Source organism: Grampus griseus (assembly GCF_964374135.1).
Source record: "Grampus griseus genome assembly, chromosome: 9".
NCBI lineage: Eukaryota > Metazoa > Chordata > Mammalia > Artiodactyla > Delphinidae > Grampus > Grampus griseus.
In genome coordinates this window covers 13,427,743-13,440,870 of record NC_139003.1, presented here as the reverse complement: position 1 = coordinate 13,440,870, position 13,128 = coordinate 13,427,743, and the positions used below count along the sequence as shown (strand labels likewise).

Sequence of the window (13,128 nt, the reverse complement as noted above, 5' to 3'; positions counted from 1 at the left end):
GAGCTCTGTCGTAGGGAGGACAACCTGTGGTGAGGTTCAGTAGCAGGGCTTAACCTGGGCTCTTAGGATTAGGGTTGGGGGGGAGGGGTGAAGGCTGTAGGCAGGAGAGTAAGAGGGGCAGGTAGGGAGCCCTGATCAAAGGTGAGACGCTCCCTGGCCCATTGTCAGGGAAACTGGCTCCAGGCCGCTGTTAATTGTAGCCCTAAGGAAGTTGCAGGCTGGCAGCTGAACCCCATGCAGGAGCTGGGTAGGGGCGAGGTGTGGTCACTGGACAAGCCAGGGAGTGAAGTTAATTGGCCTTAACAGGTGCCAGCAGCTAAGTGGCCCGTCTCACCTGCCTTCTGCTTTTCTTACTAACCTTTGCTCAGCCAGGAATCTCCCCTTCCTCCTCTACCTGTTTCAGCCCCTCCCAAACATCCAAGTCAGGCTCTGAACTCAGCTCACATCAAGCCCGCCTGAAGTCTGAGCGGAGCTTCCAGCTCCGGCCCGCCTTGCCCTCCTCTGAGTTCACGCCCACAGCGATCTCTCCTCGGGATTTTGGGGAGCCTAACCTGTACTGCCTTGGGTTGGCTTTTAAGCCGAGGCAAGGTAACTAGAGTAATGGGACCTTTTTAAAAAAAACATACAAACAAACCTGAATTCACCAAGTCTGTGGGCTCTTGCAAGCTTTCATCAATGCTTTTATTCTCTAAAGCACTTTAGAAGCTCTTATGTAATGCTGAACTCAGGCCATGCGTGCAAAAGCCTTACCTCCAAAACTTGGTGCTAAGATTACTCTCTGTCAGTGAAACTCAAGGGAGAATTTGTATATAAGGGAGGAGATGGGTCACCTGAAGAAGTGAGACACCTAAGACAGAGACCTGTACATATTTGAAGATACTTGGGGGACTCCCAACCAATCAAGCGTTCTAGGGCCTTAGCCCCAGATAAGTCAAGGTGGATCCCCGGCACCTGCATTTTAAACTAGTACCCCAGGCAGATTTGATGCAGGTGATGTCAATCACCCCTGAGAAACATGGGGCTTCTTTGAGAGGTATGGCTGGAAGGTGAAGGATATACCTAAGAAAGCTGGAATCTCTCTGAAGAAAGGAAGGGAGCATAGGAAAGGGGGCACCCCTCATACATTGTGGGCAGGAGTATAAAATGGTGCAGCCTCTGTGGAAAACAGTTTGATGGCTCCTCAAAAATGTAAATGTGGTAATTACCATATGACTCAGCAATCCACGCCTAGGTATATACCCAAAGAAATTGAAAACAGGTACTTAAATACATGCATACACATATTTGTTGCAGCGCTATTCACAACAGCCAAAAGGTGGAAACAACCCCGGTGTCCATCGATGGATGAATGGACTTTTATGTTATGTGAATTTCCCCCCAATAAAATAAAGAGGAAAAAAAAAAAGAAATGTAGGGCAGGGGGCGGGGGCAGGGGAAGTGCCAAGGATCAAGGAGTCAGCAGGGCAGGGCAGATGGAGCACTGCCCAGGGAAACAGATCCTCGGTGACATGGGAAAGTCTGTTGGGCTCCCCTCCCCTCCTGGGGAGACGTTCCTCCAGACTCTCCACCACCCTTTGCTCTGACTTCCTACTCACCAAGCAACCTTCTGATTATTAATGTGGTCTCCTAGGAGCTTGGTGCTTGTGCTGAAAACAAGCTATCTGAGATGCCAGGAATGGCTGTTACGGTCAGTAGCAGGCTGCCTCCCCTTGATGAAGTACTCCTTTGGCTTTGTGGGGTATGCATCCATCTCTACTGAACTTGCTGCCTGCGATAGAGACAGTATAGTACCAGTTTTATTTTTTATATTTTTAAATTTTTTATCCGTATATTTTATTTTTATTTATTTTTTATATCTTTATTGGAGTATAATTGCTTTACAATGTTGTGTTAGTTTCTGCTGTAAAACAAAATGAGTCAGCTATACGTATACATATATACCCATATCCCCTCCCTCTTGCATCTCCCTCCCACCCTCCCTATCCCACCCCTCTAGGTGGTCACAAAGCACAGAGCTGATCTCCCTGTGCTATGCGGCTGCTTCCCACTATCTATTTTACATTTGGTAGTGCATAGATGTCCATGCCACTCTTTCACTTCGTCCCAGCTTACCCTTCCCCTCCCCATGTCCTCAAGTCCATTCTCTAACGTCTGCATCTTTATTCCTGCCCTGCCACTAGGTTCATCAGTACCATTTTTTTAGATTCCATATATGTGCGTTAGCATCCGAGTACCACTTTTAGTACTGTTGTGGGAATTGTTTCTTTGGTCAGCAAACATTTACTGAGAGACAACTCTGTGCCAGGCACTGGTTTTAGGCTCTGGGAATTCAGCAGTGAACGTGATGGACATAGTCCCTGCCCTCAGGGGCTTACATTCTTGTGATCAAATAACACATGTGATGAACTCAGCATAGTAATGGGCAAAAAGAAGTGCTCAATAGAGGGCAGATCTTATCACTATTCTTGGTCTGAGTGAGAAGAGGTTTGTGTGGTAATTCCTAAGAATTCCTTCTCCCTCGTCTCAGCAGTGGTGACAGCCGCATTCTCGCTCAGACTTGCTCTCTCCGGCCTCTTCCCGAGACATGCCAGCTGCACCTGCTCCCACTCACCCCTTCCCTTGCCCACCAGTGTCTCTGATATTCCATAGCAATAAAATCCACCCAACAAGCCTGCTCCAACTGTTTTTCGTGGCCAGGTAACTGACCATGAATTGAAATACAATAATGGAATGCTTCTAAACACATATTCTTTATGGAAACTGTATGAGTTTTACTGGAATTAGAGGACTTGGTTCTTGGACAGATGGTTGGTGTGAGGCAAGAACCAAAGGTTGAGTGGTTGTGATCTGGTCTAACACACCCATGCTTTATGGCCATGCTTTGTTTCTGAACCCAAATAGCATGATCCATCCAGATCTACCCTAGACTGAGCAGAGATCACAAACCTACTTTTCTCTTTTGTCTCTGATCCTCCCCAGCCCAATTTACCACTTTGCAAAATGTAGACAACTTGTTAGTTGATTTAGTTTCAACTTAGAGTAGGATGGGAGGGATGTTGGGAAGCTGAACCGTGTCCGATGATGTTCTGCTTCTTGATATGGGTGCTGGTTACACAGATGTGATCATTTGTGAAAGTTTGTCAGGCTGTGTATATTTCATAATCTGTGCACTTTTCTGTATGTATGTTTTACTTAAAGCAAAAATGAAAATGAAAATAGGGCCAATGGACTAAGATACTATTTTTTTTGGCTGCGCCGCGTGGCTTGTAGGATCTTGGTTCCACAACCAGGGATTGAACCCATGCCCCCTGCGGTGGAAGCACAGAGTCCTAACCATTGGACTGCCAGGGAAGTCCCTGTACTAAGATACTTTTACAAAGATGCTTTTCTCAGTGCTCCTTATGATCTTAAAAATTGGAAATACGTTGCATGCATGAGAGGACTGGTAAAATAACTTTTAGTATATCTGTAAAATAGAATATTATGTGACCATTAGAGGTGTTGAAAAGATGTATAGTTATTCACTTGGAGGTGTAAACAATATAATATGAAATAAGTTAGAAAAGAAGGTAGATTATAAAATATTAAAAGTGATCATCTTTGGGCAGAATATTGGTATTAATAGAGTTAACTAATCTGAGGAGCTTGTTAGTTACTAATTCCTGAGTCCAAACACTCAGAGAGTCTCTTTCAGTCTTCGCCCAACCCCCAACCACACATATCTACCCAGGTTAATTGTTATGCATAGTCTCATTCTTACTCTTTTGGGGGGCCTTGGACCCCTTTGAGAATCTGATGTAAACTATGGATCCTCTCTTCTCAAAAACGAATGGACACACCAAATCTCGGATACAATTTGGGGGGTCCATGACTTTAGTTAAGAACCCCTAATGTAGAATGAGAGGTCAACCTCTCCTTATTTTCCTCTTGTTCTTATTTTTCCTCAGAAGACCCCCTTGCTCCCAACTCCCTAAAGGTCAAGAACCTCTGCCAGGGGACTTCCCTGGTGGTGCAGTGGTTAAGAATCCACCTGCCAATGCAGGGGACATGGGTTTGATCCCTGGTCTGGGAAGATCCCACATGCCATGGAGCAACTAAGCCTGTGCACCATAGCTACTGAGCCTGCGCTCTAGAGCCCGTGAGCCACAACTACTGAGCCCGTGTGCCACAACTACTGAAGTCCACGCGCCTAGAGCCCGTGCTCCGCATCAAGGGAAGCCACCGCAATGAGAAGTCTGCGCACTGCAACAAAGAGTAGCTCCCACTCACCGCAGCTAGAGAAAGCCCGCGTGCAGCAACGAAGACCCAACGCAGCCAAAAAATTAAAAACAAACAAACAAACAAAACCTCTGCCAGGCAGCACAGGCCCCTGGGCCATTGCCAAGGTCAGAGCACATTCCTTTCGTGTGTTCTTGCAGGGTTCCTGGTGCCACCCAGAGGGAATCCACCAGTGGGATGTGCAGGCAGTGGGTTGGCCGGGGGGTGGCCCGGAGGCCTGCTTTGAGAACGTGCCTGTGCTGCCGACTGGTCTCTTCCGGCCGCCCTGCCTCAGGCCTTGCAGGACAGCGCCCCCCGGAATGCAGCCTTCTCCTGCACCCCCGCTTCCTCCCCTCTGGCCGCACAAGTCTGAGGAAGCTGTCCCCAAGGTTTTGATGCGCCTTGATAACATCAACAACAGAAGTCCCTGCATTCATCCTGAACATGTACTAGTTCATGTACGCTGCTCTGGGTCCCTACACTGAGATGGGGAAATTTCATATAGTATAAATAGTATAAATAGTCCCTACACTGAGATGGGGAAATTTCATATAGTATAAATAGGAATGGGCTCAAAGCAGTGGCTCACATGTTTTAAGATGGGCTCTAGGCAGCATCATAAACTTTAGGACCCTAAGAATATTTTATTAACAAATCTTACGAGGAGATTTCCTCTTTTTGTGTGTACCTCTAAAAGTCATGGGCTGCTTGGGCAGGGGACGGCTCTATGGCTTCTAAGAGGAAAGAGGCCGTCCAGAAAAGTCAGGTCCATTTGGGACCAGAGGAATCAGTGGCATGACAGCAAGTGGCCTTGGCCACCAGGTGGCATCACCAGCCAGCCTGAGAGCGCAGCTCATCCCAGGAACCCAAATCCTTTTACTGTTGTTCTCTTTCTTCCTTTTCAGCACAGATTTGACTCCACTCCACTACCTGCCAGTCCTTTCCCCAAGAGGACTCCCGTCCCGACACCTGTGGTGTGGTGTCTGTAGTGTCTGTAGGCGTCGCCACAGTGCTCCCCCCTTCACCCCGCACTTGTCCCCAGTTCTGCCCAGAGGAGCACCTGGGGGCCGCCCCTTCCCATCTCCTCCTCTTGGCTCCAGAGCACAACTGCCAAGCAGGATGAACCAGGGAGAGGTGACACAGGGCAGGACAGTTGTCTTAGCCTTGGCATAATAAAAGGAAAACCCAAACACTTTTCTTTTTTTCTTTTTAATATCTAAGATAAAAAAAATTTAAAAAACCCAAAACCAACAACCAAAACAATCCGTTTGAATGTGCCTGGTCTCAGGTCCCATTTCCAGTGCTGTTCTAAAGAAGCGGCACCTTCCGGTGGCTCGGGGGGTCCCGGGTCCTGGGGAGAGCCCAGTGGTGGTCGGAAACCATCCCGGCCTTTATCCCAGCCCCTGGGACAACCAAGGACCCAACATTTCAGAAAGACCACCAGGACTGTTTTTAAGACACGCGGTTGCCCTAGGAAAAGTTCTCCCTGGAGGCTGGATTGAGGGCTATTTCTTGTGGAGAAACTTCATTTTATTGCCTAAAAAAAGAAAGTGAGAACATTTCACCAGGCAGACAAAGGGGCTGAGTTAAATCCTGCTCTTTTCACCCCAGAGGCAGTGCAGACAAGTGTGGCCTCCCCGCCCCCCCCAGAGCTTCACCCCAGAGCTCAGGAGAAGTTGGGGGACTTCGCCCTGCCTGGCTGCCCTCCTCGTGCCTCCCAGTGAAAAGGGGTCTTCCTCAGACTTGGGGAGTTTTGAAAGGAAGCATGTCAGAGCTGTAGATGTTGCTTCTGAAACGGTGATACAGGAAGCACTGACTGTAACACATCCCTGAGAGCCAAGTGAGGAGAAAACTCCCAGCAGCGCGGGAGGCAGGCGGTCCCTTCCCAGGCAGCTGGCCATCCTGGCTGAGGCACCGGCACGCCCCCTGCAAGTCCTCCGTGGGGTCCTCCTCACTGCAGTTCCTCCTTACTGGGGCCTGCTTCCTCCTTCACCTTTTTCGCTTTCTTCTCCTGCTCCCTTTCCTAGCAAGGGCCTTTTTCCTGATTAACTGCAGTCCTTATGAAAATTCTTACATTTCCACCTTTTGGGGGCATCATCTGGAGGCTGGTCCAGGTCTTTACTGCCAGACATCTTTCTCTGGTTCCATTCCTCATGCTTCTAAGCCCAATACCCCAGAAGGTTTAAGAGTGTGGGAGATAATAGTGAAAGAACAGCAAGGCAGCCAGGGGCCCAGGAAAGCAGGGAGGGGGCCATTTGTGTCCTTTGCTTACGATCTGGGGACAGATTAGAACAGGTGGGTAAAATGCTGACTTGGCCCACTCGGTGCAGGCCTCAGAGCTCTGCATTATTAGGCCCCGGCTCTAGGGGAGGGAACTGGCCAAGACCCCATGGTCCGGAGGCTGCTGATGGGAACCGAGACCCCTAGGCCTCACCTAGTCCCTTCAGGAACTTGTTGACACCACTGTGTTCTCCACTGGGGAGTGTTTCCAGGTACTCTTGGGCTCGGACCTCAAAAAGACCTGTTGACGAGAAATCCCAGCCATTTTAGTTCCTTCTCTTCGTGCTTCTAGACATATCCATTTCCTTACTGCCATAGGAAAGAGAAACCTTGCTTCTGAGATGAAGTTGCTCCTATAAACATGCTCTGAATCATGAGATTTATAAGGGCTTGTACTGCCCTTATAATTGTCCAACCTGTGCAATAAGTGTCTTTGGAAAGCTGTAAAGCTAGCTCGTATGTGTAATCCTATCTTTACTGGACAAACGCCTTGCAAGCATGTACACCGTGCCAGGCCCGCGGTTTCAAAGATGAACCAGACGGCCTTGACTCGGGAGCTCCTGAGGGCTCCCTTTTCCTCGCATTCTCCCACAAGAGGGCCCCTGGCCAAGTGCTTTGGCCTCCTGGGAACCCGGCTGCCATCTGCAGACTCAGGAGGGCGGGCAGGCCACCTCTGAGGGCCCTTCAGTTCTCACCCGGGACTGGAGCCTCAGGCACGCTGTCTTCATTTCTTACTGATCTTCCACAGACGGGGCTCCTTCTGTGCTACTTTTAAGCCTTATGTCTCGCTCTCTCTATCAAATAGTGATCTGTGTACCCAGCAGGTCTTCTATTAAAAGGAATCCTTTCACCAGGAGTTGTGGGACTCATACTTGCTAATCCATTTTCTTTTGTCTCTTCAGATAGCACTCATCAGAACGCCTCAAGTGTGACAGACTCCCTTTCTGCCTTGCAAAGAGCTCTGGGAATGCAGAGCTTTGGTTCCTCAGATCAGTCTCTGCAATCGCAGCCCCAGAGGACACCAAGGCCTGGGCCAGCTGCTTCCCTGGCCCCCACCCTGGTCACTGTGAGGCATCTCCTCAGTGTTGAGCATCTTTCCCCTTCTCGGGTCTAGCTCCCATCTGGGATAGCCTTTACTGACATTTCTAGTTTTTAGATTCCCACAAGGACTTAAAATGATGTAAGAAAGAGATGGGAATGGTTTCATCCTCCTGGTGCACACTCCCTGCTCCTCCATCACTAGAAGCGTGATGGAGTCCAGCAACAGGGACAGGGAGACTAGGAGAGACAGGGGAACCTCACGGAGCGAGGGCTGGGGCGGGGCTGGGCAGTCTCGCGGAGCGATGACCCACAAACTCCACAGGTTGGGGCAGTCTCTGCCGTCCTGCCTCCCCCATGGCCAGCCCGCTGGGCTCAGTGGCACCACGTACAGTGGAGGGCGTGGGGCCGTCCTCTCCTCCTCTACCCCATCCCCAGGTCCCGGAGGAGAGGCTGAGGAAGCAGGGCAGAGGGAACCAGAGGAGGCCTGAGGAAAAGGGAGGGGAAGGGAAGGGTGTCCTTGAGACTTTCGTTGAGCTGGGGAGAATAGAACAGGAGGGAACTTGCCACCAGAACCTGCAGTGTGGTTCTGGGAATGGGAAGCAGAGGGGAAGCGACGCCTGAGGAGACGGCAGGACATAGGGGCAGTTTCCCCAGCTCAGAGGTGGCGAGAATGAACGTCCTCCAGAGAAGGCTGCATGCTGTTCCCATCCGTGCCCTGGCCCCCGACCTTCCGCCCTGCTCAACACCCACCCGGGGTCTGGGCATCTCTGGCTGCCTCAGCCCCCCACAGGGAACATGCCTCCTGACCTTTGGCATCCTGCCGGCGCCGCTCCCGCTCCTGGATGAAGCCCCGGAACGTCTGGGTCTCCATGAAGACCTCCAGGAACCGGCGGAGGCTCTTGGAGGAGACGGCTTTGCGGAAGGCCTCTCGCTGCAGGGTCCTCTCCTCTCGCTCGCCCGCCGTCAGGAACAACGAGTAGTGGCCCACGATCTCCACGAAGAAGCGGACAAAGGCTTCGGATACCACTTCGTTCAAGGGGCTGGACTTGGGGCCTGAGCAAAATGGGGAAGGACCAGGACCGGTGAGGGCGGAGGGCTGAGGCAGAGCCTTTGGGACAAGCCAGGCACTAAGACAAGGATGCTAGCTCCCTGGATGGCAAACTGCAGTGATCCACAAAAAGATTACCCACAGTGAGCATTCATTTCTTCCCACCTTTAAACAGATATTTTAGGGCCAAAATGGGGTGGGACAAGTCTTCCCCACAGCTCATTGTTAGAATGAGGTCCTGATAGAGGGGATGAGCGCCCAGCCTCTCTCCCTGTATACCTCTCTTGCCTATTTTCCTGCTTAACCCAGTGCCAAGTGGGACAGATGCCCATAGTCCATTTGCTCCCTGACTCCAATGATGGAAGAGGGGGTGCAGTCTGGGAGGTGGATGAGCATTTACCACGCTTGCAGTCTGGGGACCTGTCATCCTGGTCACTAGCCAGGTCATTCCTCTGTTCCAGAATGTGTTCCAGGGCTACCTGAAGCTTCCGGGGCAGAATGGAATCCTCGTCATCCATCTGTAAAGCAGAAAAAACAGGTGGGCCATCGCCCCGGTGCTTCTGGGGATGGTGGCTGCATCCTGGCCAGCAGGACACATTGGACACTGCAGGGCAGGCCTGGCAGGGTTCCTGGTTTAGTGGAAAGAACACAACTTAGAACTAGAGGTCTGAGGTTTGAATCTTGATTCCACTTTTTACAAGCTATGTGAGCCTCAGTTTCCCCACCTGTAAAATGGGCTATCAATCAGTATCTACCTCACCGTGAAGATTAAATGCACCATATAAGACGGTGATGAAAGAAACTGAAGAAGATATAAATTAATGGAAAGATATTCTGTGCCCATGGATTGAACGAATAAATACTGTTAAAATGTCCATACTACTTAAAGCCATCTATAGATTCAATGCAATCCTTATGAAAATTCCAATGACATTTTTCACAGAAATAGAAAAAACAATCGTAAAATTTGTATGGAACCACAAAAGACCTTGAATAGCCAAAACAATCTTGGGGAAGAAGAACAAAGCTGGAGGCATCATAATTCCTGATTTCAAACTTTATCACAAAGCTACCGTAATCAAGATAGTATGGTACTGGCAAAAAAACAGACATATAGACGAACAGAACAAAATTGAGAGCCCAGAAATAAACCCGTACATATATGGTCAGCTAATATTTGACAAGGGAGCTGAATATTTAATGGGGAAAGGATGGTTTCTTTCTTTTTTTTTTAAAAATAAATTTATTTATTTATTTATCTTTGGCTGCACTGGGTCTTCATTGCTGTGTGTGGGCTTTCTCTAGTTGCGGCGAATGGGGGCTACTCTTCCTTGCGGTGTGCAGGCTTCTCATTGCGGTGGCTTCTCTTGTTGCAGAGCATGGGCTCTAGGTGCATGGGCTTCAGTAATTGTGACATGGGGGCTCAGTAGCTGTGGCTCATGGGTTCTAGAGCACAGGCTCAGTAGTTGTGGTACATGGGCTTAGTTGCTCCGCGGCATGTGGGATCTTCCCGGACCAGGGATTGAACCCATGTCCCCTGCCCTGGCAGGCGGATTCTTAACCACTGTGCCACCAGGGAAGTTGGAAAGGCTGATTTCTTAAATAAATGGTGTTGGGAAAACTGGACATCCACATACGAAGGAATGAAATTGGACCCCTATCTTATACGAATGAAATTGGACCCCATCTTATATGACTCACAAAAATTATGTGGATTAAAAAAAATTGGATTAAAGACTTAAGTGTAAGAACAGAAACTGTAAAACTACTAGAAGAAAATATAGGTGAAAAGCTCCTTGATATTGATCTTAGCAACAATTTTTTGGGATCTGATACCAAAAGCACAAGTAACAAAAGCAAAAGTAAACAAGTGAGAGTACATCACACTAAAAAGCTTCTGCACAATAAAACAAACAATCAGCAAAATGAAAAGGCAGCTTACAGAATGGGAGAATATATTTGTAAAGCATATATCTGATAAGGGGTTACTATCCAAAGTATATAAGGCACTCATACAACTCAATAGAAAAAAAAGATGGGCAAAGGACATGAATAGACGTTTTTATAGATGTGTATGTACGTGTATATACGTGTGTATGTGCATATATACACATAGATACACATACACACAATGGAATATTATTCAGCCATAAAAAAGAAAGAAATACTGGGCTTCCCTGGTGGCGCAGTGGTTGAGAGTCTGCCTGCCGATGCAGGGGACACGGGTTCATGTCCCGGTCCGGGAAGATCCCACAGGCCGTGGAGCGGCTGGGCCCGTGAGCCATAGCCGCTGAGCCTGCGCGTCCGGAGCCTGTGCTCCGCAGCGGGAGAGGCCACAACAGTGAGAGGCCCGCGTACCGCAAAAAAAAAAAAAAAGAAAGAAATACTGACTTTTGTGATAACATGGATAGACTAATACTAAGTGAAGTAGATAAGACAGCAAAAGGTAATACTGTATGTTCTCACTTATATGTGGAATCTAAAAAAACTGAACTCTGGGAATTCACTGGTCATCCAGTGGTCAGGAATCAGTGCTCTCACTGCCAGGGTCCCGGGTTCAATCCCTGGTCAGGGAACTAAGATCCTGCAAGCCCCGTAGTGCAGCCAAAAAAAAAAAAAGTTTTATATATATATATAGATATATATATATATGAACTGAACTCATAAAAATAGAGAGTAGAATGGTGGCTACTAGGGGCTGAGGGGTGAGGGAAATGGGGAAATGTTGGTCAAAGGGTACAAACTTCCCGCTATAAAATGAATAAATTCTGGGGAATCTAATGTACAGTTTGGTGACCATAGTTAACATATACTTGAAAGTTGTTAAGAGAGTAGATCTTAAATGTTATCACTACACAAAAAAGGTAATTATGTGAGGCAATGGGGGGTTAACTAACCATACTGTGGTTATAATTTCTCAGCGTGTATGTACATCAAATCATCATGCTGTACATTTTAAACTTACATATGATATGTGTCAATAATATCTCAATAAAGCTGGGGGGAGATTAAATGCAACACAATTAATTTGTGAAAGTGCCTGGCACCTAGTGGCTCCTCAATCAATGTTTCCCACTGTCCCCTACCTCCCACCCCATGGGGTGGCTAGTTCTAATCCGGGGACTCGGGTCAGGGCAGATGACCAGTATTTTTTTTTTTTTTTTTTAACCAGTATTTTTTAAAGCTGGCTTTATGATCTGGGTCTCAAAGCAGGAAGGCCTTGGGATGGGCCTACCCAGAGGGGCTTTGGGAAGTGAAAGTAGATGGAACTAATGATAAAAAACAGGCATTAACATATATAACTTTTCAGTGGCCATTCCAAGTGTAAAAGCAGTCCTTCAGAATGCCCAGAAAGCCTTTATGTAATGATTCTTTGCAAGACCTGATAGGAGTCAGGCCTTTCTGGCAAGTGATAACAAGAAACTGTGTATTACTTTCTCTGATAATGAAAGTAGTTTATAATCATTATAGAAAATATATGAAAGTATCAAAACAATTAAAAATCACTCATAATCTGTCTCCTTTTCAGTCTCCCATCCCAAGACGACCAGAATTAATGTTTTGGTGAGTTTTCCTTTCAATCTTTTTTAGAGTTTTATATATATATATATATATATTTTTTTTCTTTCTTGTTTCTATTCTTTTTTTAAAAAAAACAAGGTCAGCAAAATAGTGTATACAATTTTGCATCCTGATTTTTCCACTTCATATTATATCATGAAATTTGTTATCAAATATTATTGAAAAGCATGTTGAAAAAAGACAAGTGTCCATAGTTATAACCTATACAAAGATTCTAATTGTCAGTAAACCGTTTTGTGACAGAACACGTGGGAATCGATCCTTTGTCCAAAGCCCTCCTCTTTGGCCCCGTCTTCTGTCCTATCCTCAGTCAAGCCCTGGCCAGGGACTGCCCAAGCCCCTTGACCTGTTGTGCAATTTCAGGCACACAAGGGAGCCTTTCCGCAGCTGGAAAGCTGAGCTCCAAACAACAAAGAGCTGAAAACAGAGCAAGCAGTGGGTTGAAGCTGCACTTCTTACTCACCTGTCTGAGGAACCGATTGTTGACAAGATCGACCACAAGGACCTATGAGATAAGGAAAAGGGACTATTATTGTTACCAGGGCTTCCGGGATACAGAGATGGACTCTTAGCCTTCTTCCTTCTTGGCACCCAGAGTGGCAGCAGGGCTGGGGGTGGAGGGGGCCATTTGTGGTTTCCTGACATTGCCACTGTAGCCACAAACGATGAAGAGGGGAGGTGGGGCAAAGGGCTTTCCAGAAACACACACTTTCAACACTGTAACTGCAGGCTGGGACGTGTCTGGGCCACAAGCTGGACTCCCTGCCCTGTTCTCGGACTGGCTGAGGCAAAGCCACTCAGACTGTTTTTTAGCGTGTGGGTCACTGAGGAGGCGCTAGAGGCCACAGCCCCCCATCGTTCCCATTCCACTCGGTTCTGTCACACCCCCACCCACCAGGCCTCCCTCCTCCTACCTCCCA

The 13,128-nt window shown here is 47.9% G+C and overlaps 1 protein-coding gene across 3 annotated transcripts in view; it reads right to left on the bottom strand.

Moving 5' to 3' along the window:
• Positions 1–1,620: 1,620 nt before the first annotated feature.
• Positions 1,621–13,128, bottom strand: part of DENND2A (DENN domain containing 2A) — an 80,825-nt gene continuing 69,317 nt past the window's right edge. For 2 of the 3 annotated variants that reach the window (XM_082662215.1, XM_082662214.1), the window contains exons 15-19: positions 12,672–12,713; positions 9,027–9,144; positions 8,386–8,631; positions 6,692–6,778; positions 5,451–5,794 (exon numbers count right to left, since the gene is read on the bottom strand). In XM_082662215.1, the coding sequence (XP_082518341.1) occupies positions 5,763–5,794; positions 6,692–6,778; positions 8,386–8,631; positions 9,027–9,144; positions 12,672–12,713 (525 nt within the window). In that variant the 3' untranslated portion in view covers positions 5,451–5,762. Of the gene's footprint in view, positions 1,769–5,450; positions 5,795–6,691; positions 6,779–8,385; positions 8,632–9,026; positions 9,145–12,671; positions 12,714–13,128 lie in introns of those variants that run through there. The other variant, XM_082662216.1, reaches the window with a different exon arrangement.